Source organism: Blastomyces gilchristii (assembly GCF_000003855.2).
Source record: "Blastomyces gilchristii SLH14081 genomic scaffold supercont1.24, whole genome shotgun sequence".
Lineage (NCBI taxonomy): Eukaryota > Fungi > Ascomycota > Eurotiomycetes > Onygenales > Ajellomycetaceae > Blastomyces > Blastomyces gilchristii.
In genome coordinates this window covers 646,509-669,763 of record NW_003101658.1, presented here as the reverse complement: position 1 = coordinate 669,763, position 23,255 = coordinate 646,509, and the positions used below count along the sequence as shown (strand labels likewise).

Genomic DNA, 23,255 nt, shown 5'->3' with positions numbered 1-23,255 from the left:
TTGCCTCTGCAAAGCATCTTTTTCTCTCCCTCTCTCTATCTAGATATTTTTCTCTAGTAGTATTTCAAGGTTTGTACCTGAACCTCAAACCACAAAAAAAAGAAAAGGCCATTAGAGAATTAACTTCCATGGAGAAACTCTCTTCAATTTCGAGGGCAATAACTAATAATTTCTAATAAATAAATAAATTAAAACCAAAATTCAACCATTATTTCCACCCAGGGTTTGGGTCCCTTCAAGCCCCCTTCCCTTCCCTCCTCCCCATTGGGTATTTCGAAAATCCTAAATATATCATCCGGCTGGCCTCTCCTCTCCTCTCTCTCCCTGACGCCGTTGTTACGCTGGACGCTGAGCCTTCCTTATCGCCCTTCTCTCCTCTTTTGCCCCCTTCCCCCCCTTCCCCCGTTGTTGTGCACGATAAAGGCCGCCGTGGGGCGAAGAAACAAAAATCCCCCTTGCAATTTCCGAAACACACTTGGTTAATAATAATAAAGTTAATATAACTACTCCGTACACCCTTCCTTCCTTCCTTCCTTCCTTCCTTCCCTTCCCTTCCTCCCTTCCTTTTCCTCTCTCCCGCCCGCAAAACTTCGGCTCAAGATTGCCAACTGGCAACAAACAAGTCATCCATTCCAGCTATCTCTCTCTCTCTCTCTCTCTCTCTCTATCTTTTCTTCTTTTGGACATTCCTGACGTCAACTGGCACCTCTAACCGCCACCGAACGCCCCTCTGTGGACGATCTGCCAATGGGGACCGGGGGGGGGGGGGGGGGAATATGTATTCCTAATTTTTAAAAAGGGATTGCCCACGCTGGGTTCTAATTAACTGGCCACTGGGGGGGGGGGGGGATTTTAAGTACCTACCGATTTATTATTAATATGGCGGGTTGGTGGCCCCTTGAGGGGGGGGTCCCTCCCCGAAACTTATAATGGGGGGCCCGAAAGGGGCTTTGCTGGGGGGAAACCCCTTTTATTTTTGGGTTTTCGGGCGCTCCCCCGGATTATAATGGAAGAAATGGATGGGGGGGGGGGGGGGGGTGGATGAGATGAGATGATCATTATTTGGGGGGGGGTGAAGAGTGGAAAACTATTAACTAACTATCATACAGAGTACAATGAATGTGCCAGTGTGATGGGACAATATGCTGCTGTCCTTCAAACAAGAAGAAGAGTTCAAGAAATTGAACAACTTACCTGATATCAAAAGAGGATACATCACATTTTATTGTGACTTGAAACATCTGACTATCTCGAAAGTAGTACTCTGTACTCCGTATTCAGGGACAAAGGTGATTTTTAACAACAGTCTCAAGTTTATTTATATGAACTTTTTACTCTTACAAGCTACGAGATGTATATTTCCCTCTCACCTATTTCAAAAGAGTTCAAAGTTACCTACAGTCTGTAGAGCTGTATATTTTTCAATAAGCTTCAGTGTTAAAAGATCAATCATACAAAGTATGAGATACAAAATCAATACAGAGAGTATGTAAAAAATGAGTGTAGGTTTAATTCATTTGGCTAGCTAAGATGCTATTTGCTACTTATAAAATAAACAAAACCACGGCATGGGGAGACATGCATGCATTGCAGATGCCAGATAGAATTGCAGAAAGAAAAGAAATGAAGGAATGAAAGAGTGTGGTTGTCTGGCAGTATGATAGTTGAACAAAGAAATGAGGGAAGGGACAGAAAAGTAAATAAGCAACGGAACAGTAAAGAAACAAGAGCAATACCTGGAATAAGAAATGACAAATGAATGACTAGGGTGAGAAGCAAAATCAAAAGAAAACAAATAACAGAATTGGAAGGAGGAAAACAATACACAGGAAATGTGTGTGAATCAAGCCATCAAGGCAAGTGAAAGATAAGAGGCATTCCCAGTAGTATGTATTTTGCAGCCATACACTGGAACCGTGAATATGAAAGGCGGAAGGGGAAAAAAAAAAAAAAAAATAAGAAAAACCATCCCAAGCACTTGGAAATATGGTGTTGGGGATGAGAGAAACCAAGCAAGGAAGCTTTAAACGATAATGGTATAGGTAGGCGAGAGGAAGCGGGGGCCGTTCGATCAGACGAGTCTGTCTGGCCAATAATACCTTGAAACCAGTCATCAACTCCCTTCCACCTCGCGGTGTCGCTAATTCCCAACATCCCGTTTTTTCCTTATATAAAAAAAAACCCTTCCATGCATTCCTCCATATGATATGCCCCTCTAGACGCCGTGCTAATGGAAGCGAAAATAGATAAAGAAGAAAGAAAAAGAACTGACACCAAACGGGACACCTTGAAAATATGCTCCAAGCTAACCGGTCATATAATCATATCGAATCATCTCACCCGTGCCATGAAACCAAAAAAGCCGAGCACCCCGGAATAACGGGATAACACGAGAAGAAACCGAACTCAGTAAAGATATAGAGAAGAGAAGTGTAAAAATGAACTCCTAACAGAAAAACTAACGGGGGGTGGCTTCAACCATTATCTGAATTATCAATGCCCGGCGTAGTAAGGAAGTGAAAATAGAAAATAGAGGGAGCGGTACGAGCCAAATGCGAGTTGACATTATCGGAAAAAAATACTCCATGGATAAGCCCCCACCTTAAACCCTTTTCCCCCTAAAATAAGCTTGATTAATGGTTGGAATCGAGCTTCAGAATGCGGCGCAAGTCAGCCTCCATCTGCTTTGCGTCAATGGGGTTAGTCCTGGTAGAGCCGGACCGAGGAGAAGGCACATCTGGATTCGCATGTGGATGGACCCTGTTTGGAGTGGGAGACGTGAGATTCACGTATGTCTGAGAGCGCTTTAGGTGCGATTGGTTACCCTCGGTCGAGAAAGGCGGGCGGTCGGTAGGGCTTGTAGAGGAGAGCTCCCGGCGAAGATTGGACGACGGAGTTCGAGACGCTTGAGTGCCGTTACAGACGGACGACAGGTATTGATGTGCAATGCTACCACTGCCTGGACTGCGGCCTTTGGGGGAAATTTTTGGTTCTTCCGACGGAACTAGGGTTGGCGGACCGGAGGCGTGTCGAGCGAACGGCATGGCATTACCAGCAGTCCAACTTCTCGAGCCACCGAGGAGGTTCGAGTCGTTAAGCACCTTAGGCGACGCAGATGACGGGCGTTGAGGTCGTGGATTTAGTAGTAAATCCTTCAACGCCTCGGTTTTGGCTTTCCTCTGGTCTTCGTCGAGCGGCACGGCGTCGTTCGATTTTGAAGGAGAGCTGGCCGAACGAAGAGCATTAATTCTGTCCTTGTAGGGAGTAGCGAATGACGGTCCAATTGCCATTCTGCGATTGTCCGGCGATTCCAGCTCAAGTGGGAAAATAGCCCCGGGGGTCACTTCTTGTGCTTGCGACCTTGGCCGGCTCTGGAGATTTGGCTGCGATGGTGAGGGTTTCATAGATTTGGTCACGCTGTTGGTTGGTCTGTTCGTAACCTTTGCCCCCTTTGCAGATTTGAAAAGAAATTCCAAAGGCGATGGGATCTCCTCTGTGCTTTGTGGAGGAGCAACGGCGGTCTTGGGCTTTGTAGGCGTGTGATCAAGAGGCCCTATGACTTGCGACCCACCTTCGGGTGACCCCAAGGCTGCTCCCCCATCCGGTACAGATTTTGAGAAGAAGGTTGGGATAGGCAGAGCGGAGGGAGCAGGAGATGCATGGAAAGTTGGGCCAGCATAATGGGTGCCGTCTTTGAGGGTAGATAATATGTTAGGTTGCGATGCTGAGTGACCGTGGCCAATGGTTGTGCCGTTGGTCATTGGTGAAGGGTTGGAAGATTGGGTGATGTTCTTCTTCACTGGTTTCCCTTTCTTCTTTTGCGACGCGCCCTCAGAAACAGTATTAATCAAAGCTTCTCCAGGACTGGGACTCGGCGGACTCAAACGAGCGGGTGGAGGAGTGGAGTGGTTTTGGTTTTGGTTTTGGGTGGAGGATCCGTCGCGAAATGTAGTGTTGGCGGGGGGGCCCGCCTTGGAGTTTTTTCGAGTACGGCGAGGGTTGCGAGGGCCCTTTGGGGTAGTAGGGGTCGGAGTCGACATTATGACTCAAAAATATGGCTTAATAAATAGGCAGCCTGTATGTAGAGATAATAGAAGGAAATATAAACGCGACAGAAGAAGCCAAAAAGATCCACGCGAAAAACCGATGGGCTAAATGACGCCAGATAAAAAAGCGAAACACCCAAGACGAAGGAATCAAAAAGCAGATCTATTGCTGCGAATCAAGCGTTCGATCGAAACGAGTACCAGAGCCGAAAACAATCACGAATGTGAGGGATCAAAGCTAGGTTCTCGAGGGCGTTTCTTTGGAGGCGATGAAGGTGCTGTGTATCTGCGTGGTTGGGTAGCTGAAAGGAATGACTGAGTGAAGGAGAGGGAAACAGATGCCTGAAGCATATTCATAATTTAAGAAGCACACGCATAAGTGGTGGAAATATATGAAGAATAGAATAGTAACTGATATCTAGGAAGCGCGGAAGATGGTGGAAGATATGGATGCGATAGATGAAGGTGAGGAGGATGAAGTCAAGAGACAGAGAGAGGTTGTTGTTTGTTGGTGAGGTTGACGCAGAGCCGCGCCCGCCATCCATGACGAGACCAGGAACCAGCCACAGATAACACCAGCCACAGGCTTTTTGCCTATTTGGGAGGTGAGGCTCAGTGAACTCCTCGGAGATATAGATCTTCCGAGCTACCTCACGCTCTGCTTATGTCATAGCGCCGGTTGTCCCTCGCTCGATCAACGAAAGCAGTGATACTATCATACTAGACGCCTGAATTCTTGGGGAGTGAGAGCAACCTGTGGATTTTGTGAAGCTATCTAGCTGTGGGATGATCCTTATTTTGTTTAAGTCCCCGAAATACGCCTTTGATGCTAAATAATCTAACCAGTAGCTAGTTATCTACTTCAATTAGGGCGCGCCGCCGAAGGCATCAGCAACCACCACCACCCACCACCCCAGAGCTCTCTATTGTCTACCTAGGTACGGAGTACTCAACAACACTTCCCGGTCTTGAAACACTAGCAACCTTCCGCGATATCCCTCCTTGTTACTTCCTCATTACACCTTTACGTACACATCATATTCGTTTTGAGCAAAACGGAATCTTCTCTCACACCCCCCCCTCCAACCATGGCCGACGTCGAAATGAAAGATGCTGCCCCCAGTGCTTCTGGGAAGTCAAAAGCTGTTGCTAGAGGAGGAAAATCAGCTCTCAGTGAGGCTAAAGGAGATGCAAAGAAACGCTTTGAGGTGAAGAAGGTTCGTTTTTTATAATTTAATTTTGCGGTGTAGCAGAGGCTTCTCTCTCTTTCCCGATTAGAATAGCTAACAGTTTGGGTTGTTAACCTCCCCCCGTGATAGTGGAATGCCGTTGCACTGTGGGCGTGGGATATCGTCGTGGATAACTGTGCCATTTGCAGAAACCATATTATGGATCTATGTGAGTTTTCAGTAAGATTGAAAGGGCGTGGATAGTGTAATTTCGGGGCGATGCTTGAGGGACAGAGAATTGAATATCATAACTGACTGCTTTTGCTCTATGCCTGCAGGTATCGAATGCCAGGCAAACCAAGGCTCATCCACGACAGAGGAATGCACTGTTGCTTGGGGGATTTGTAACGTGGGTTATCTCTCCCTTTCTCATTTCATATATATTGTTGATTCGTTGTCATTCAAAATGGCTAATCAAAATATCCCGTCGATAACGTATATGTTTATAGCATGCGTTCCACTTCCACTGCATTTCGAGATGGTTGAGAACCCGACAAGTGTGCCCGCTAGATAACAGAGATTGGGAGTTCCAGAAATACGGACGATAGAGCTAAAATTATACAACCATCCATACAACCAAAACGGAACGGGACTGGAGTTCCAATAATTTTCTTAGCGTTTTTCTTGGGAGAATATATTTCCTTTCAACCCCACCCCCGGAATTTAACACCCAACATCGCAGTGTTGACTAGGGAATGGCATGTGGAGGAGCGAACTCATGAGGCGAGTTATTTAGACCGGCCAGGTGGTAAGCTTGAGGGAAGACGGAGGGTTTGGAATAGAGGCTATGCGATGACGTTACGAAACATATTAATGAAACAAGGCCTTTTTTTTTTTTTTTTTTTTGTCATATCTATTGAAAGTTCATGGGGATTACTACACTTAAATTCCGAAGAACGAAAGTGAAAGTAGAGCGTTATTTCATTTCTACGCGCCCTATCACTTCCGCTTTACCCCCCTTCCTTCCACCTTGATGCCATGTATACGATCGCTATGTCCCTCAAGAAAACCAGAACCAAAAAAAGAAGTCCAAGGAAACAGAAACCCAACCCATTCCATTCCATTTCTAGAGTATCACTATTAGAAACACAAAATAAGAAATAATCCAAATACACGCATTCTAACTCCCATTGTTCCTCCCCCTACGTTAAAGCAAACCCATCCGTCACCGCTTCCCCCCATCCACCACAATCCCTGCCCTTCCCACACCCCCAGATCCAGCAATCAACCATGGTTCCGGATGTTTATTATACATCGGCCAGGGCGGCACAACGACCAGCGCTGTGATGAGCGTCCCCGCCAGCCCGATCCAGAGGGTCAAGTGTACATCTTCGTAGGTGTACCCGACGATGAAAGCGATCGCCTGTGTGTCCAGGTGGAGTTATTATCGCGTGTTTGGATTTTCTTTTATAGAGTTCAACGGAAAGGGGGAAGAGACGGGGGAGAGAGGGAGGAGAGAGGGAGGAGAGAGGGAGGGCTTACAGCAAAGATGCTGAGGAGGCCGGTACAGAGGTATTCAGCGATGCGCTGGCCGTGGAAATCCTGCAGTCGATTAGTTAAAGGGCATTAGCTCTCCGTTTTTCCGGTTCATCAAGACTTCATATTGCCAAAAGCCATCATCGAGACTCTGTGCGTAGTGCGCGCGTTGTTTGGGCAATTGTCTTTATTTCTAGACTTGCGAGAATTGCATGACGGTTTCCCGCAAAAGCGTCCACTGTAGGGCGGTATTTGGTGACGGAGATTGGGAAGGGAGATTGCAAGATCTTGTGGATATAAATTGTACGTACAATTTGGGCCTCCAAGAGATCTTGGAGGGGAGCGAGTATATCATCCATAGTGGGAGCTTGTGGTGTCTAGGACAGGTGTGCTCTGTAGATGGTAGATTTGGTTGATGTCGGGTTTTGATGCGGTTTGGCTTCTGGCCAGGTTATGGGGAACTGGAAGCTTCCCTGACCTAGCCGGATTAGGCCTAGCCGTTTTATGTACTGTACTATGCCTCAACCTCAGGAGGGGAACTAGTGAACCCAATAGCTAATTCACTTGACTGAGATAGCTATACCCAGTTTGACCCTGATTCCAAGTTAAAGTTTACCGTCTGTCCGTTTCATCGAACTCTGTTTACTTAACAGAGTTGAAAATCCGCTCTGGGCGGATCTAGATATGCTCGGCCGACGAATATCGGGCGTGCGACAGCATTAAGCCCTTAGCTCTTGAACCATACTCATAGATTATCAACTATGATCTTGAGCCACGGGCCCCAACTCCAGGATGGTTGCCGAAAAGTCGATCAATTCAACCAATACCTCGGAATCTGGCTCTATCCAAGGATAAAACAGAACGGCAATAGCAGACTTACAACACTACAGGAATTCTTTGGATATTTGTATGTTATTGTACTCCTACGCAGTATCACTTTGAAAGATGAGCGCCGTTATCCTTGTTGCAACAGAGGGATGTGGGAGAGATGTCAACTACTGGTATCACCCTATCAAGAGTAAGTATTAATACAAAAAAAAAGGCTGTCTCAGCATCTTCCCCGTCAGATATAGATAAAAGTCCAACTGGAACCAAATCGCCTACCAAATCGAGGCAATTGAGAATCAACGCCCTCAACATTCCATGAACAATGAAGATGTTACACTTAGAGAAACGGAGGGCGCTATGGATGACAAGGTACGCAAATTCACCGGCTTTCACCGGTTTCTAATATGCGCTGCTTGTTACTTGTCGGCTCTATGTATGGACTCGACGCTACTATGGCAGCAGACTTTCAAGAAGGAGTTATCTAGACCTTCCACAATTACCAACAATTCGCCTGGACTGGCGCTGGTTTCCCTCTCGGATCGGCAGTAATCATTCCTTCCTACGGTTTTTTTTCTCTTCACACGCTTCAACACGAAATGGTTCTATATCTCAGGGATTGCGCTGTTTCGGTGATTTCCGGCCTTTGCGGTGGCGCTCCGAGTATGAACGTCTTGATTGTCAGGCGTGAGATGGCCAGAGCTGGAGGGACACGTGTCTATCTGGGAGACCTGAACTACTTCTTGCCATGAACCCGGCCAGAGCATGGAGCAAGCGCATCTCCTCGGGATAGATCTTGTTTGGGCATGTGGAGCGATTCTAGAACTATTCGTTGGAATTGGGTTCTGGGACTCGTCTGCAACATGGCAATGGGGATACTATATCAACTCTATCATCGATGCAATCACAAGTCCTGTCTATTTGTTTTCCCTCCTATCAATCCATCCGGCTCGTTCGGAGCCGCTGGAAGGTCGACTGGCTAGTTTGGACTGTGTTGCAACATTTGTCCTGAGTGCAGGAATGTGGACCACTTTCGCTATGGGGTTGATTTTTACCAGAGGCATGTGGCAGAGGAACGACGGTCGTGCTTTTACAGTTGGGTTGCTCTCCTTACTCTTTATACCCTGCAACAACCCTTCTACAGTTTCACAACACCCGAGTCAGATCATTCCCCTGCCACCTACTCAGGTCCTGCACTCACATACTGTTCTATATAATGGCTACTGGCGCCAATACATGTGGGTCTTCTTCACCATGTTTTATTAACCCATCTACTTCCAATTCACACGGAACGATACTTTCGCCAAGGGCCGCGGTGCAGCTACTCCCCTGCCTCTCGTTCACCATTACCGCTAACATAGTCGCTAACATGGTCAGCTGGTGGGGCCTCTCTAAGATCAAATATTATATGAGATTCTCGCCACAGTCATGTACACTGTTTGCCAGACTTAATAATAGTGAGCTGCAGACTGCAGCAATTCGAGCCATCACTGAGGTGATGATACGGGGTTCGTCATTCCACGTGTGGCTAAAGGTCTAAGCATTACTGCCTCCTTGCTGACAAGATCGGGAAACGCTGTTTGGGTAGATGCTGTCGGAAATATATTCCGGGGCAAATTCAATTGGGAGAGCACGAGATAAAGCGATTGGCAGAAGCAAAATAAATTCTAGTCGCTTCCAATACTTCGTTCCGATAATGATAATAGCCCTCCGCCAATGAACCTAGTCATAGATATTGGGGCGTACAATATCGCCTATTCCCAAGTTGTTTGTACGGGTGTACAAATTCGACCAAATGAACCCAAGTCAGAAGTCAGGAGTAGGTTTGCCTGCGTGTTGTTAGCGCAACTATCCTAACACGGCCAAGACATCACATTTAGCCCATTTTATGAATTAGCATGCAGGGATAGTCCTTACTCCGGCGAATGCGGCCGTTCCCTATTCTGTAATCTTCTGCACTGATTCAAAGGAGCTTCATCGCTTTCAACCTCATCATATTTTGCTTACCATGAGCTGCTCCACTGTTACACCCTCTCACCATGGCCATGCAACAGGAACGAAAGCGCCGCATTCAAGCGTGTTACCCCTGCTACACGCGCAAGCAGAGAGTGTGTAAAGTTTTCCCCCATGGGCAACTTGCAGAGCGCAGAAGAACGCAGAAAAAACGGGTGCCGATTAGTTTCCCAGTGTAACCGTCAGTATCCATGCAATCACTACAGCCGCCGTCGACGGGCCGAAGAGTGTATATATAGCTCTCCTTCGGTAGATGGTTCCGACCGTCGTCCGGCAGCACCTGTCCCGGACGCTCGGAGCCGGCTACCACCCCAGGATGCGCAGCAGTCGAGAAGTGGATCAACCGAACATGAACCTGAAGGTTACCAGCCTAGCAAGAACTGTGCCATAGCCAAGACTTTTGGATACTTTGAGGATAGCAACACTAACACGATGACTCTGCTGCGGAATGTGTGTTGCCTAATAATTCTAGTCGGGACAGTTGCTTAGAGCTTATTCGACCTTTTTAGGTTGACTTGATCTATGAGGACTACAAAGATCTACTCGAACCCCCCATGCAATCTATGAGGGATACAGTCCAACTTCAGCTTAGGCGTATACCAGACCGCCAGATCTTTGATTTCCTTATGCAGTACTTTGTCAGTGAGTTGAATTGGTAAGATTGATAGGGATCCGCTTCTCAGAGATGTTGCATAGGATTCTAATCCAAGCACCCTATATGATGGGTGTAGGATGAAACAAGTTATCCACGCTCCCAGCTTCTTAGCCCACTATCAGAGATGGTGGCCCAAAAAAGAGAACCCAATGGCTGTGTCTGATATCGAGTTTGCAACTCTTATTGCTCTCATTGGTTCTTATGCAACGCTGTTTCTACCTTCGCCCTCCCACAACGTCGAAAACATCTGTGGCCGGTCACTCTGTGATATTCGCGACACATGCAGTGATATTGGAGAGAAACTTGCCAAAGTCTGTGAAACCTTCAAGGGAAGGGTTCTCTCTTTCGTGTGCAACATGTCTTGTTCGCCGCATTGAAGCAGTCATGTGAAGGGGGTACAGCTCAGTTTTGGGAGGGCATAGCTTCTGCGTGCCGAGCCGCTCAGAAGGCTGGTATTTACACAGTGCCTACCGATACGCTAGATTCCTCCCTTTCCACTGGAGATAGTGCCCAAGAGCTAGAAAGAGAGGTCCGGGATGACTTTCTTCACTCTTTATGTTTTGGACAGGTATGCCTCCAGATTATTACAACTAGGACGGGTTTACTGACACCATTTTGATAATAGCCATTTAGCCAGACAGCTAGATCGGGTCCCTTTATTACCCGATTATTTGGTCGCAGAGACATTGCCCCGGTTGGCCTGATCTCGGACCATGGCAATTTACCGCCAGGCGCCCATGTTAATGCTCCAGATGTATTTGGCTGATGGAAGCTCAGCTAAGCCGATTCTGGCAGAGTTTCAAATTAAAGAAGAACTCCCCGTATGACCCAACGGAGCGGGAGCACAGATATGAGAGACTCTGCGTCGAGTATCTGCCTACCCTAGACCCAGCATTCGCTATAGATCACCCGGACATGACATGGGATATATCTCTTCCAAATTTACCTATGCAAAGGCAGCTCTTGTACATCGCTATTTACGACTCACTCTATTGGAATTTCCGGACAGTTCTGCTGCTCAAACCAGGCTATATCGACAGCCTCCACCCTTATAAGCGAGTACTTGTCCAGTCCCAAAAGCAGAGACTTGGTCTGGCTGCAATGAAAACGCTCGAGGCTGTTACCACCCTCCATTCAATGTTTGGTGTCTCTTGTACCCGCTTTGCCGTCATTATCTTCAACACCTTCGAGGCTACCGTTTTGTTGCTGTACCTTTGCGCCCATGCGGATTTTCCATTTGAGCAGGGAGACAGAAACACTGATATACTGGGCGTGAAGCTTAAACTGACCTATCAAAGGGCGATTCAAGTGAGTAGGCAGGCTGTTAATCGTCTGCAAATGCTGGCCGAGATGAGCGAGATGGCTGCGTCCGGCGCTGAGGTGACGGCTCAGCTTTTCATCAAAGGTGTCAGGGCCAGGCAGCTTCAAAGCCCAGGTACCGCCGCTCCGGCTAGTCCTGATACTTCATGGAAACCTCCAGATCAGCCTACTATGGAGGCCATCAATGATATCCAGGACCAGTGGGGGTTCTTAGAACAAGAAAATCCCGTTTTGACGACGGACATGTTCTCCTCAATATTACAAGACGATTCCTTTTCAAATCTGCAGCAGTCATCACTGGAGATCCCGATGGCATGGAGAGGTACGGGGATCTAGTACTGTTTAATTATGCTTCAGAGCCTCGCGGACAGGCCCTGCGGTCAGCCATGATTTCTTGACAGCAAACAATGTATATGTCCGTTTTGCAATGACTTGAAAAATAAAACCTTATGGAACAAGAAGACAATGGCAAGGCGATGATTATGATTATGATTAAAGGATGTGTTTGGGAATAGAATATTACGACAACTAGATAAGTAATTATTATGAAAACTTGATAAGATTATTTATTTATACTTTATTCTACTCCATAGAGAAACTGATACCCCCTCGTTCGAAGGGAAGCGTGTGTCATTATGGCCGAACAATCTCTGTGACACCGATCACCGTCTTCCACGGTGCAATGTGTTTTCTTTCTCCAACAACAAATGGCAGATCTCCACCACTGTATACTGACCAAATATAGGCGCTGGGTGTCATTGTGCCATAGCTCGAAAGATTGCAACCGGACTAAAAAGAGATGCTACGCTCGCACAAGGTTGGCTGGGTAGTTGATCAAATCTTTCAACCCAGAGAATAAATCCACCACTAACCCTTCCTGTATGCTGGAATTCCGACACTTCCTTCCTACAGATGCTCTATCTATATCCATGCCTATATAAGTGTGGATATGTAGACATACAACCGGATCTTGGTCCCTCTATCGGGCCGGCATGGCATGAGGCGGACACAATGATTCAAAGACAGCATCTCCAGCTGGCAGATGGCGAAGGAGATCCAGAGTGGATAGGCAGAAATGAAAGTTCAAGGGGAGGATGCAAAACATGGCTCAGAGAGCCTGCTAGCGTGTATATATAGATGTATCAATGAAGGAAGGATAGAGAGATTCTATCCCCCTTCCCCCTCCGGTAACAACGAAGCGTACGAGGCAAACCTATCTAAATCCACTAGTGAAAAAAAAGGCCGGGGAACTGGACAACACGCCGCATTCCATCCAGCATCAGATACCGGGGACGGGAAACCAGTCACTAAAGCAGGTGCTTGATGCGCTACGGTACCCCCCCACCTCCAATCCTACCTCGCTAAATCAGGCCTCGCGGAGTTCTACCACTAACCACTATTTCATCTCCAGTGTCATGGTCGTGGTTACCAACCCCTGCTCCTGATCCTGACCCAACGCCCACCCGTTTACGTGTGCTACCGCAATTATGGACAGAGAAGAAAGACCGCAAACAGCGTTTCACGACTAACGAGGCATAAATCTAGTCAAATAGGCCCCTTTCTCAAAGGAGCCGGGAGTTCTGCGGGCGGACAGGCGGGCCGGATAAGATCAAGCGGAATAATCGGAAAGAGGAGGATTGAAGGAGGGGGTTCATATTGAGCAGATATGATGAGATTTTTGCATTTTGTGCGATGGCTGAAGCCGTTCCGCAACTCATCCGTGAGACTCTTAAACCAATTTCATTTTCAAAAAAGATCCTGCAACTTATATAAATGCATGATTATAATAACCACCTAGATTTATGATATAGACGGTAAGGCAGTAGTAGTAAATTACAGATATTTGTCGGAAATTCCAATATTCTATTGAATGTCTGTTTCCCACAAAAGAAGATCGACGGAACACAAATTAAACGAACAATTTAACTTCTTAATGATGTTCTCCTCCCATACCATACCTCCCAAAGGTAGCTAATTCAAAGGCGTAGAATGGATGTGCATTGGCTTGGCTCTGATTGGCTCATTCCTACATTGAACTTGCAGGTGGCTGGCCGGAGGGGCTAACTTTATCTGCTGCAATTCTGCACCGAGTGCTCCGTAGCTGAAGAAGAGAATAAAGAAGGGACGAATGGAGCGAACCAAGGGCATGCATGCATGCATGCTTCATGTCATTAGTTTTTGGGCCGATGTTTGGCGGGGTAAATAAGTCCGAGCTATCTGAGCACGAAGGCGACTGACCCAGAGGTTCTGTGGAGGTGGGCGGAGAGAGATCGCCGTAGAACTGAGACACTGCCTGCCTTCTGCACGCAATCCCGGACGAGCCGTGATATGTGATGATGTATGATGATGATGATGATGATGCTATGTTGGCGCTGTTGTTGATGTTGAAGTTGACAGTCCCGTGACAGGGCCCAGACTTGCCCGAGCCCTAACGCGAGCCCTAACTTAATTCTAGGCCTGGCTGACTAACCCACTTGGGCTTGGAGCCGATGGCAGCCGCCAAGCCGCTAAAAAAAGTTTGTTTAGCCCACCAACAACTAACCCAGCCGCAGACATTCGCCGCCCGCCAGTCGTCGCCATTCAACCTCATCCCATCTGATATCTTCGTCCTTGTGCTGTTTCTCTTGGTTCCACCACTTATACACCCTTTCAATCAGCCCATTCTGTGGCCCTATACTGCCTGATATCTGAACCTATCTGTTTTCTGCCCTTCTAATCTTTGTGTGTGTATTATACCTCCCCCATTGCTTGAATCACAGCTGGGTATCGCATCTGCGCACTCATCTCGATCATCTGTGAGACGGCCAGCCAAACAGCAAAGCCCGTCTCTTCCTCTCCCGCATCCTTCAATCCAGCGACCCTGGAGTCACTGAACTCCTCTTCTTCACCTACAGTCAAGTTGGCGGGGCTCAACTACTCCAAGTTCTCCTTCATCCACCCACTGCTGGGCCCAAAGTTCCGGGTCTTCTCTGGGGGCGACATTCGGCCTCCATAACTAGCCTTTCACCATAGCAAGAACCTTTCATTCTAAATATATATATATATATATATCCCTATATACATATATATATCTATCAAGGGCTGTAGAAGCCTAACACGGAGCAAGCAAGCCCTATCGCCCGTGGGCTGGGCTGGAGGAAAATTGGGACACCCATACCTTCGTGTGTCCACACCCGCGGCATCCTTTCAGTTGTGGCCTAGTCAACGCGCAGTGGGTCGCTTCCGGGCGTCTCACCTCTATAACGAATTCCGCACATCGCGCGAGCGTCTTTTCCGGGAAGGGAAGAGGATTTTACAAAAAAAACAAAAAAAAGGAGGATAATCAACAAATCTGGCTCGTTCAATAATCAAAAGGGTCGATCCACTCATTCGCCATGAGTGAATCACCAAGATCGGAGAAGTGCCAGACCCGGTTCAGCACTCCTGCCCCAGAGCTTGATGATCATCGTTTCCAGCCCGAGTCTCTCCCTAGGGCGGATACGGTGGGCGAAAATGTGCTGAGCTGGCAGGAAAAGTTATTGCAGGCGCGCCAGGCACAGGAAGCGGGAAGCCCAGCTTCCCGCCGTGCGAATGATACTTTGCATCCCGAAGTGGGGATGATATCGAGAGATTTTGAGAACGCTATTATCGATGATGAGCTTGGTGGCCCGGGTGACATGCGTTCCCCTGCAAGCCCGCTCACAGCGATGCGACCGAGTCTCCACAGTCGTAGCTTCACTGTGCATGACCGCCCGACTCGTTCTCGAGCCTCGTCAGCATCAAGTCAGTCGACCTCCCCACCAAATTCTGTCGAGGCGTTTGCCGAGCCGCGTCGCCGTGAACGCGCCAACACGATGGAGAGCCATGCGCCGTTGGACTTGGACATCGCTCTCCAGAGGACCATGTCCTCCGGTACCAATAAGCGCCGCGGTACCTTCAGCAATGCGAGCGCCATTGGTGTGGACGCCGTGGACCCCAGAGCAGGACTCAGCGAAGAGGCGGATGTGTGCTTCCCCGCGTACGATGAGCCCGGAAAGACATCAATCATCGACTTCGAGGAGTTGGAGGAATTTGTTGCTCTGAGCAAAAAGGCTGGCCCTGTCCTGGCCCGCAAAGTTAGCGTCACTTCGCAGAGGAAGCCTCGCGTCTTCCACGATCTGAGGCCCGGGTCGGAGGCGAGGGATATCCCCAAGATTGTCATGCGACCTTCGACCCCTGAAAACGATTCTTCTGTATCCACAGACACTGCCGCTGGTCTCACAAAGCATATTAGCCACGCTGCGGATGAAAAGGAAGTTAAGAATCTCCATAATGAGAACGAGCGCAATCGTTTCAGCTTCTTTTCGTCCGAGTACCAGAACACCGTCCACGCCTGTGAACTGGGCGGCCTGGTGCTTGAAGGGGAGACTTTCCGTGACCTGTTCCATCTAGGCCCTGAAGGGGGTGTATGGTGGCTCGATGTCCTCGACCCGACCAATGACGAAGTAGGAGCTATTTCGCGAGCCTTCTCCATCCACCCTTTGACTGCAGAGGATATCATGATGCAGGAAGCTCGCGAGAAAGTAGAATTGTTCAAGCAGTATTACTTCGTTTGTTTCCGAAGCTTCTACCAGCTCGATAAACTCAGTGAAGACTTCCTGGAGCCAATCAACGTTTACATGGTCGTTTTCCGCGAGGGAATCATCTCCTTCACATACACGGAGAATCCGCATGCGGCCAATGTCCGGAAGAGAATTTCGAAGTTGCGCGACTACGTGTCTCTCAGCAGTGACTGGGTTTGCTACGCAATGATGTAAGTTCAGAATATTCTTCATCAGCAACCTTACAATTTCTTTATCGAAAAGAAAAAACCCACAAAACTAACAAAACCTCCCACCATAACAGTGACGACATCGTGGACAGCTTCGGCCCCGTCATCCGCGACGTCGAGATTGAATCAGAAGCAATAGAAGACCAAGTCTTCATCGCCCGCGTCGAGGACTTCAACGCCTTCCTCCCCCAAATCGGCGGCCTGCGCAAGAAAGTCATGAGTCTCATGCGCCTCCTCGGCGGCAAGGCCGACGTCATCAAGGGCTTCTCCAAGCGCTGCAACGAACAGTACTCCGTGACACCCCGGGGAGACATCGGCCTCTATCTCGGCGATATCCAAGACCACGTGGTAACCATGATGTCCAACCTGGGCCACTTTGAGAAAATGCTCAGCCGCTCGCACACCAATTACCTCGCGCAGCTGAGCGTGACGAATCTCATGCTAGGAAACCGGGTGAATAAGGTGCTGAGCAAGATTACGTTCCTGGCGACGATCCTGGTGCCGCTCAATTTGATTTGTGGGTTGTTTGGGATGAACGTTACTGTTCCTGGACAGACGAGTGAAGGGTTGGAGTGGTTCTTTGGAATTTTGGGAGTCATTGGGGCGATTGTTGTCTTCAGCTTGGTGATTGCGCGTCGCTATAAGCTTCTATAAGCTAGTCTATTCTCGGTTTTTTTGTTTTTTTTTTTTTTTTTTTTTTTTTTTTTTTTTTCTTATTCTTATACTTTTTTATTGTCTGTTGTATTCGTAGTTGTGGGTGGAATTTAGATGAAAGCACAAGTTTTTCTGGTTTTTATTTTTCATTTTCTTTGTTGCTTACCTTGAGCTATCCTTTTGCTGTCTATTTATGTTCTAGAGTTCATTAACAAAAAATAAATATTGTACATAGTATTGATTCTTGCTGCTCTTTTCTCGTTGTATATATCATACATAATGCCTGTAGCAATACATTTTGCATTCATATCTATATTAATGTAAGAGTCCTTACATCCTAAGATGAATTAAAAAGAATTTCCCCCTGTCTATATCCTTATTTAGATGCCGGTGATAATGGCAAAAAAAATCCCCCCAAAACGCCAAAAATGCCAGCTCCCGCGCCGAACTCAGTGCTTCATCTGCAAGAAGCAAAAACAGAAGAAAAAGAGCCAGAGAAACCCTTTTCAATCCAGGACTTGTTAATGAAAAAGATTCTAGAAAAAGCAGAAGAGTCATGCAATCTTCTGCTTCTTAAAATTGAACCCACCATTACCAAACTCCTTCGACCTCTCTTCCCTAGCGCGCTTACGCTCCATATCTTCCTTCATGATGCGCTCTGTGGCGGTGAGCGGTCTAGGTGGAGCTTCTACCTTTTTCTTCTTTGCAGCGCCTGTGAGGGCATTCTTCTTAGACGCGGCGGCGAAGACGTTTTTGGGTTTTGAGGTGGCTGCGCTGAGTTTTAGTGATGTTGATGGTTTGTCGGATTGAGTGGTTGTTGCTGTTGCTGTTGTTGCTGGTAGGGTCGGTTGTGCGGGTGTTGTAGCTGTTGAATCTAATGGAGATAAGCTTTTCGTCGTGGGTTGTTGGCTATTTCTATCCTGTGATGTCGTATTTGGCGGAGCTGGAGATGCAGACGCAGACGCAGACGCGGATATAGGAGTAGCAGTTCCCTTCGAAGGTGCAAAGTTCAATTTAATCTTCTCCCCTTCAGTCCGCTGCAACTCCTTTGGGGCGGCCGCTTCGGCATCATCTTTCTCAGCCGATCCCCTCCCCGCGAGTTCTCGATCCCTCTGCGCCCTCCGCACCTGCTCCTCAATCATCTTCCGCTCCCTCTCCTCGTCGCCGCGATCCTGCATCTCCCTCTTCCTCAACGCATCCTGCCTCCTAAGCGCCTCAGGGCTATTATCAATCCACGAAATAAATATCCCCTTCTCCCCCTCCTCAACCCGACAAATCCCCTCCCGCCCCAGATATTTCGCAAACTCCGTCAGACTCGGCCAGCGCGTGGCATTCATGTGTATGTGTTCTTTGTTGGCGATGTATTCTTGGTAGAAGTGGTTGATGTTGATGGACTTCTCTCCATGGCTGGTGCGGAGCTGCTTGAGGAAATCGGAGAGGAAGTCGTTGGAATATTGCTGGATGTATTTGCGCGGGTCTTCGCCGACCAGCAGCATCTGGCGCACATGTGATTCTGACTGCGTGTGGCATTTGAAGCCGTTCTCGTCGCGCATTTGTCGCTCGCAGACCTGGCAGTACCATCGTAGGCGCTGGAGGCCTTTGGATTTCAGCTTGTTACTGAGGTATTTCGTGCTGCCTACTTCGGCGCGAGGCATGGTGGGCTAGTTAATTTCTGCTTCTTCTACCTCTTTATTATTCTCTATCCTTGGCTCTCTTTATATGAGTAGATAAGAAGGAATGTTTCGGTATATCAAAATAAATACATGTGAATATCTCGAGATAACAACCAGCTGGGGTGGCGAGCGTTTAGTCATCAGTGACAACGGATATATGTTTATCCGACAAGCTGACTATCCAACTTCCCTTGATTATTGAAGGGGATGATGTTTGATGCTCCACTTGCTAAAAACAGGACTGCCTGTTGAAAGCTATACATATTCATTTTGCGTCGGTTTCTGCGTTGTATTGCGTTGTCGGACGAATCAATGGGACCTTCCCCAAACCGCAAGCTTTTAGCTCCTAAACCGCATGTTATACAACTCTCCTTGCAGGTTTGAAGTGCATAATACCCAGTACGCACAAGGCGGACGACGCAGCGTGAATGGGCCAACAGAGGCCCATGTTTCTCATACGGGCCCTTTGGAACCCAGCTCAATAGCACTCTCTGAGCAGAAAGTTTCTTTTCAGGATGTCTTGCCTGAAACTCTCCCCCTTGCAAGCCCGCTTCGCGGCATCTCTAGCAGCGACTCTTTTCATCATCATCGTCCTCTACTTCGCCCTCTCGAACCCAAGTCTCGCATATGCTATTGACGTTGACTCGATAATAAGCAAAGATCATAACCATCCAATATTGCGGGATATCGGCTTTCCTCCCGGCCTTGATGACTTAGCGCTCCAAACCATCCCGAGTCTGGACCTGGATGCTGATGCCGCGGATACAGTGGCTTATATCTTGCGAAGAGCTCCAGGAACTGCCATGGCTTTAACGAATAATGTTCCTGAGGAAGGAGAGTTGGATATGGGCGCGACACTTTATTTTTGGATATCTAAGGAAACTTTGGCTGGCCCAAAGTCTAACCCTTCCGCGGGACTCCCTGGGGATAATGAGAATGGATTTCTAGATAATGTTTTAATAGTGGACGAGACGGAGTTGAAGCGGCCGAATGATACGCTGGCTAAACGAGCCACAAAAGTGTATATATCTGCGACCACTTGCTTGCAACCTACGTTCAATGCGACGAGAGAATCGCAGGATGTGGGACCGCCACAATTACAGCTCAAAATTTCCACATCTGGGAATATTGAACAGCCAGCTCCTGGAGAAGAAGACCCGGATTTGCGGGTCATAAACTTTGATGGTGGCTATGCGGGCACCGTCGTTGAAGCTGAAGGGGATATCCACATGGCGGTATCCGCGCCAAGAGACAATAAATATTTCGGCTCATACAAATTCGAGATCGCAGCGTCGATTGATCAATGGTTTCATGAAGCGGAATCTAATATCCCTTATCTATTCTTCGTCGATGGCGATAGCGAGTCAGCTTTGCTTCAGACAAGGGAAACAACTAACGCCAACCCTGACGATGAAATTTACAAAAAATGGATGAACCTTGATCCGCCACCGTTTACAATGTTTGCCCACGATATGAAGGATAAGTCGATTTTGGGTGTACAAAAATCGTACTGCGGGCTTAAAGCCAATGCGCAAATTCGCAAGGACGGGGATAATGTACAGGTCAGCATGACCAACAGGGGCCCCAAGCACAAACCAAAAGAACAGTTCTATATCCGAGGCCTAAATAGTAGTTCATCCTATTACGGGTTTCTAGCAATAGAGGGCAACTCCACTGATTCTGGCAGTGGAGTAGTTGGCGGCGGCGGCAAGGTTTGGAAACCCACGAACTTTACCACCAAGGCAGGTACGCATGATTTTTAACCCCTATAAAGATGGGATGGATCCGTGTGGAGTATTGCTCCCTGACATATATGGTCACGATATACTAACGCCCATATATCCACCAAACAGAAAACAACTGCGCCATCCTACACGACCTCGAATTCTGCTCAGAAGTAGCATACGCCGTCCCCTCCAACCCATCCATAAGCCGCACGGACCTCGCCAAGATCTATGACACCCACGCCCGCAACCTCTACAAAAACTTCTCCCGCTCCCTCGCCCAAATCCCCTGCAACACCTCCGACACATCCCTCTACTCCCTCGCCCGCAACTGCACTGACTGCGCCGCCGCTTACAAACAGTGGCTCTGCGCCGTCACAATCCCCCGCTGCGCCGACTACTCCAGCACCCTCCCCTTCCTCCGCCCGCGCAACACCGCCCAGGCCTTCCCCAACAACACCGCCATCGCCCTCGACAGCCCGCTGCGCCAAATGGTGCTCTCAAACTCGTCGCGCAACGCGCTCATCGACAAGGAGATTAAACCGGGTCCGTATAAAGAGGTCTTGCCCTGCCAGGACCTCTGCTATGAGCTCGTGCAAAGCTGTCCTGCCGCGCTAAGGTTTTCGTGTCCGACGGGCCGGTGGTTGAATGACTCTTACGGGATGAAAAGTCCCAATGGCGATGTTACGTGTAGTTATTTTGGGGCGGTGTATTTCTTGAACGGGGCCGGTGGGGTTGCTGGGGGTGGGTTCATGCTTGTACTCGGTGGAGTTGCGGGCTTTTGGATGGCGTTTTGGATGTTATAGATTCTACATTTTGCGTTTTCTTGCTCACTCTTTCTTTCTCTCTCGCGTTAGCTTTAGCGATTCTATTTCTTATCTCTTTTGGCCGAAACTGGTAGGCATGGAGGTGTGTATTATCGATCACAGATAAGAGGGGGGGTATGTAAGTCATTGAGGGAACGGGGCAATGGGTTGCCTGATAGTATAATTAATGGCTTGTCTAAGATCGCCGGGCTTTCCACAAAGCTCATCGTCCCACCATTTTTTCGGCACTTTTGTTTGAAAACCGGTGTGGTATTGCGAAATATTCATACCCCGGCAATGCTGTTTACCTTGATCCCCTTCTATCATCTACATCCATTTAAAATCATTCTATGGTTGCAGAAGGCTCCGGGGGTTCGCTCTTTTCCATATCTCGGTTCTCTGTTTTCCCTCTCATGAACAGGATAGTAGCACCTTGGTTACACCAACAATACACTTCTGTAATAGACCAATTACTTACTTCACCGAAAGTAGCTAGCTAGCTACCACATATTTTTACTCAACAACGTTCGTTATAATCAATATTTCATGGTCCTTATTAAACTCCAGCCTACTACCCCAAGCAGGAACAGTTCAAACATATAAAGTTCCACCTGCGAATAATTTCTAATATGAATACGCTGTAGAGATGTATATAGAGCAAAACATCGGGATACCAAAAGCACAGAAATGTAGAATGATGTTGATTAACAACAACCTCATATCCCCCAACCTATTCGAACCCAGACCTACTTCCAACGCCTCCACTCCACCTCCACCCCCCCCCCCCAAAAAAAAATCTACCCTACTTCTTCCTCGGCGTCACCCTAGGCGTCCACATCTCCCTCGACGCTTCCTCAACCCCCACCCCCCGCCGCCGCCCCGGCGTACTCCCCACAGACGCCCACAGCCTCTGCGCCGCCGGCGTCAGCGACGCTTTACTCAACCCCTTCCCCCCACCAGGCGTTCTCCCACCAGCACCAGCACCAGCACCAATGCCACCACCCCCAGGCGTCCTCCCAAACGCAATCATAGGACTGCTCGGAAACTTCGGCACAGGCGTGCGGCCATCCCTCCCCGCGCGCTCCGCGCGCTTGTTCGTCGCGACGCGCTCGACCATGCGGTGGTGCAGGCGTTCGCGGCGACGGTTCTCGCGGATGGTGAAGGGGTTCGGGGTTGCGGAGGGGGAGGTGTCGATGTTCATTTTGAGGAGGGAGAGGTGGTAGGCTTCGTCGTGGCCGTCTTCGCCGGGCTGTGCGGGTGCTGGCTCGTCTTCGTCGACGAAGGCGTAGCCGTTGACGCGGGGCGTTTCGCCGCCTGTGTATCCTGGTTCGGAGCCGGCGGGGCGCGGGCGGCCGGCGATGGCGTCGCGGATGGCGGAGAGGGAGGGGGAGGGGGGTATGCTGCTGTCGTCCTTCCTGGTGTTGGGGTCCGGGTGTGGTGGTGGGATGGGTTGGACGCGGGTGTTGCTGTATATGACGCGTTTGGGAGCGGCGCGGGATGTGGCTTCCGCCTTCTGCGCGACGGTTTCGTGCGTGTCTTCGATGGAGGATGGGACGAACATGAGGGAGTTTTCGGGCTTGTAGGCCCATGCGTCCGGTTGGGCGGGGCGGGCATCTTGATCGGTTGTGATGGGTTGGAGTTGTTTGTTATCATTATTATTGTTATTATTATTATTCGTAGTAGTAGTCGTCGGACCTTCACCTTCCGAAACCGCAACCGACGCCGAAGCCGAAATCGACAGCGCTATAGAAGAACTGGAAGAAGAGGAGGAGGAGGACGAGGAGGAGGAGGAAGGAAGAGCAAGCCTCCCCATCCTCTCCGCCTCCCGCTTCCGAAACGCAATCTGCCTCGGCGCCAAAATCTTATTCCCATTCCACATCCACGCATACTTCTGCCGCTTCTTCACATTCTGCCGATCGAGCAACTTATAGAACGACTCGTTGTCTTCACTGGTATACTTCGTCTGGAACGTCGACAGGCTCATATTCCGCACATCCACCACCCCATCCTCACTCCTCGTCGAAGTAGCCATCGAAACCGTCGAT

General features: G+C 48.7%; 10 protein-coding genes across 10 annotated transcripts; 6 read left to right on the top strand and 4 right to left on the bottom strand.

Annotated features, from left to right (window-relative positions):
* Positions 1–1,431: 1,431 nt before the first annotated feature.
* BDBG_08549 (uncharacterized protein) lies at positions 1,432–4,577 on the bottom strand. The gene has a single exon (XM_002621131.2). The coding sequence runs from the start codon at positions 4,038–4,040 to the stop codon at positions 2,634–2,636; it is 1,407 nt and encodes a 468-aa protein (XP_002621177.1). The 5' UTR covers positions 4,041–4,577; the 3' UTR covers positions 1,432–2,633.
* A 176-nt stretch (positions 4,578–4,753) lies between these two features.
* On the top strand, positions 4,754–6,594 carry BDBG_08548 (RING-box protein 1). The gene is made up of 5 exons (XM_002621130.2): positions 4,754–4,827; positions 4,900–5,263; positions 5,366–5,444; positions 5,554–5,624; positions 5,725–6,594. The coding sequence occupies exons 2-5, from the start codon at positions 5,135–5,137 to the stop codon at positions 5,821–5,823; spliced, it is 378 nt and encodes a 125-aa protein (XP_002621176.1). The 5' UTR covers positions 4,754–4,827; positions 4,900–5,134; the 3' UTR covers positions 5,824–6,594.
* BDBG_08547 (microsomal signal peptidase Spc12) lies at positions 6,101–7,361 on the bottom strand. The gene is made up of 3 exons (XM_002621129.2): positions 7,063–7,361; positions 6,758–6,817; positions 6,101–6,638 (listed from the first exon to the last, which is right to left on the bottom strand). The coding sequence occupies exons 1-3, from the start codon at positions 7,108–7,110 to the stop codon at positions 6,441–6,443; spliced, it is 306 nt and encodes a 101-aa protein (XP_002621175.1). The 5' UTR covers positions 7,111–7,361; the 3' UTR covers positions 6,101–6,440.
* Positions 7,362–7,739: 378 nt separating this feature from the next.
* BDBG_17787 (uncharacterized protein) lies at positions 7,740–8,128 on the top strand (the record flags this gene model as incomplete). The annotated part of the gene is made up of 2 exons (XM_031725434.1): positions 7,740–7,769; positions 7,832–8,128. The coding sequence occupies 2 exons, from the start codon at positions 7,740–7,742 to the stop codon at positions 8,126–8,128; spliced, it is 327 nt and encodes a 108-aa protein (XP_031580835.1).
* An 81-nt stretch (positions 8,129–8,209) lies between these two features.
* Positions 8,210–9,154, top strand: BDBG_17786 (uncharacterized protein). Its single transcript, XM_031725433.1, has one exon. The coding sequence runs from the start codon at positions 8,342–8,344 to the stop codon at positions 8,840–8,842; it is 501 nt and encodes a 166-aa protein (XP_031580834.1). The 5' UTR covers positions 8,210–8,341; the 3' UTR covers positions 8,843–9,154.
* A 549-nt stretch (positions 9,155–9,703) lies between these two features.
* On the top strand, positions 9,704–11,900 carry BDBG_08545 (uncharacterized protein; the record flags this gene model as incomplete). Its single annotated transcript, XM_031723609.1, has 6 exons — positions 9,704–10,039; positions 10,099–10,244; positions 10,321–10,555; positions 10,627–10,812; positions 10,870–10,998; positions 11,040–11,900. The coding sequence occupies 6 exons, from the start codon at positions 9,704–9,706 to the stop codon at positions 11,898–11,900; spliced, it is 1,893 nt and encodes a 630-aa protein (XP_031580833.1).
* Positions 11,901–13,942: 2,042 nt separating this feature from the next.
* On the top strand, positions 13,943–17,371 carry BDBG_08543 (CorA family metal ion transporter). Its single transcript, XM_002621125.2, has 2 exons — positions 13,943–16,335; positions 16,428–17,371. Exons 1-2 carry the CDS (start codon positions 14,939–14,941, stop codon positions 17,005–17,007), a joined length of 1,977 nt encoding a protein of 658 aa, XP_002621171.1. The 5' UTR covers positions 13,943–14,938; the 3' UTR covers positions 17,008–17,371.
* On the bottom strand, positions 17,113–18,983 carry BDBG_08542 (C2H2 finger domain-containing protein). Its single transcript, XM_002621124.2, has one exon. It carries the CDS (start codon positions 18,660–18,662, stop codon positions 17,562–17,564), a length of 1,101 nt encoding a protein of 366 aa, XP_002621170.1. The 5' UTR covers positions 18,663–18,983; the 3' UTR covers positions 17,113–17,561.
* BDBG_08541 (calcium channel subunit Mid1) lies at positions 18,893–21,832 on the top strand. Its single transcript, XM_002621123.2, has 2 exons — positions 18,893–20,426; positions 20,534–21,832. The coding sequence occupies exons 1-2, from the start codon at positions 19,196–19,198 to the stop codon at positions 21,208–21,210; spliced, it is 1,908 nt and encodes a 635-aa protein (XP_002621169.1). The 5' UTR covers positions 18,893–19,195; the 3' UTR covers positions 21,211–21,832.
* Positions 20,224–23,255, bottom strand: BDBG_17785 (uncharacterized protein). Its single transcript, XM_031725432.1, has one exon. The coding sequence runs from the start codon at positions 23,240–23,242 to the stop codon at positions 22,013–22,015; it is 1,230 nt and encodes a 409-aa protein (XP_031580832.1). The 5' UTR covers positions 23,243–23,255; the 3' UTR covers positions 20,224–22,012.

Coding starts and splice junctions, on each gene's coding strand:
- BDBG_08549 (XM_002621131.2), bottom strand. CDS start 4,040: ATGTCGACTCCGACCCCTACTACCCCAAAGGGCCCTCGCAACCCTCGC.
- BDBG_08543 (XM_002621125.2), top strand. CDS start 14,939: ATGAGTGAATCACCAAGATCGGAGAAGTGCCAGACCCGGTTCAGCACT. Junction 16,336..16,427: donor TGGGTTTGCTACGCAATGAT/GTAAGTTCAGAA, acceptor CCACCATAACAG/TGACGACATCGTGGACAGCT.
- BDBG_08548 (XM_002621130.2), top strand. CDS start 5,135: ATGGCCGACGTCGAAATGAAAGATGCTGCCCCCAGTGCTTCTGGGAAG. Junction 5,264..5,365: donor AACGCTTTGAGGTGAAGAAG/GTTCGTTTTTTA, acceptor CCCCCGTGATAG/TGGAATGCCGTTGCACTGTG. Junction 5,625..5,724: donor TTGCTTGGGGGATTTGTAAC/GTGGGTTATCTC, acceptor ATATGTTTATAG/CATGCGTTCCACTTCCACTG.
- BDBG_08542 (XM_002621124.2), bottom strand. CDS start 18,662: ATGCCTCGCGCCGAAGTAGGCAGCACGAAATACCTCAGTAACAAGCTG.
- BDBG_17786 (XM_031725433.1), top strand. CDS start 8,342: ATGGAGCAAGCGCATCTCCTCGGGATAGATCTTGTTTGGGCATGTGGA.
- BDBG_08541 (XM_002621123.2), top strand. CDS start 19,196: ATGTCTTGCCTGAAACTCTCCCCCTTGCAAGCCCGCTTCGCGGCATCT. Junction 20,427..20,533: donor GAACTTTACCACCAAGGCAG/GTACGCATGATT, acceptor TCCACCAAACAG/AAAACAACTGCGCCATCCTA.
- BDBG_08547 (XM_002621129.2), bottom strand. CDS start 7,110: ATGGATGATATACTCGCTCCCCTCCAAGATCTCTTGGAGGCCCAAATT. Junction 6,818..7,062: donor ATCTCTTGGAGGCCCAAATT/GTACGTACAATT, acceptor AATCGACTGCAG/GATTTCCACGGCCAGCGCAT. Junction 6,639..6,757: donor GCCTCCTCAGCATCTTTGCT/GTAAGCCCTCCC, acceptor CTGGACACACAG/GCGATCGCTTTCATCGTCGG.
- BDBG_17785 (XM_031725432.1), bottom strand. CDS start 23,242: ATGGCTACTTCGACGAGGAGTGAGGATGGGGTGGTGGATGTGCGGAAT.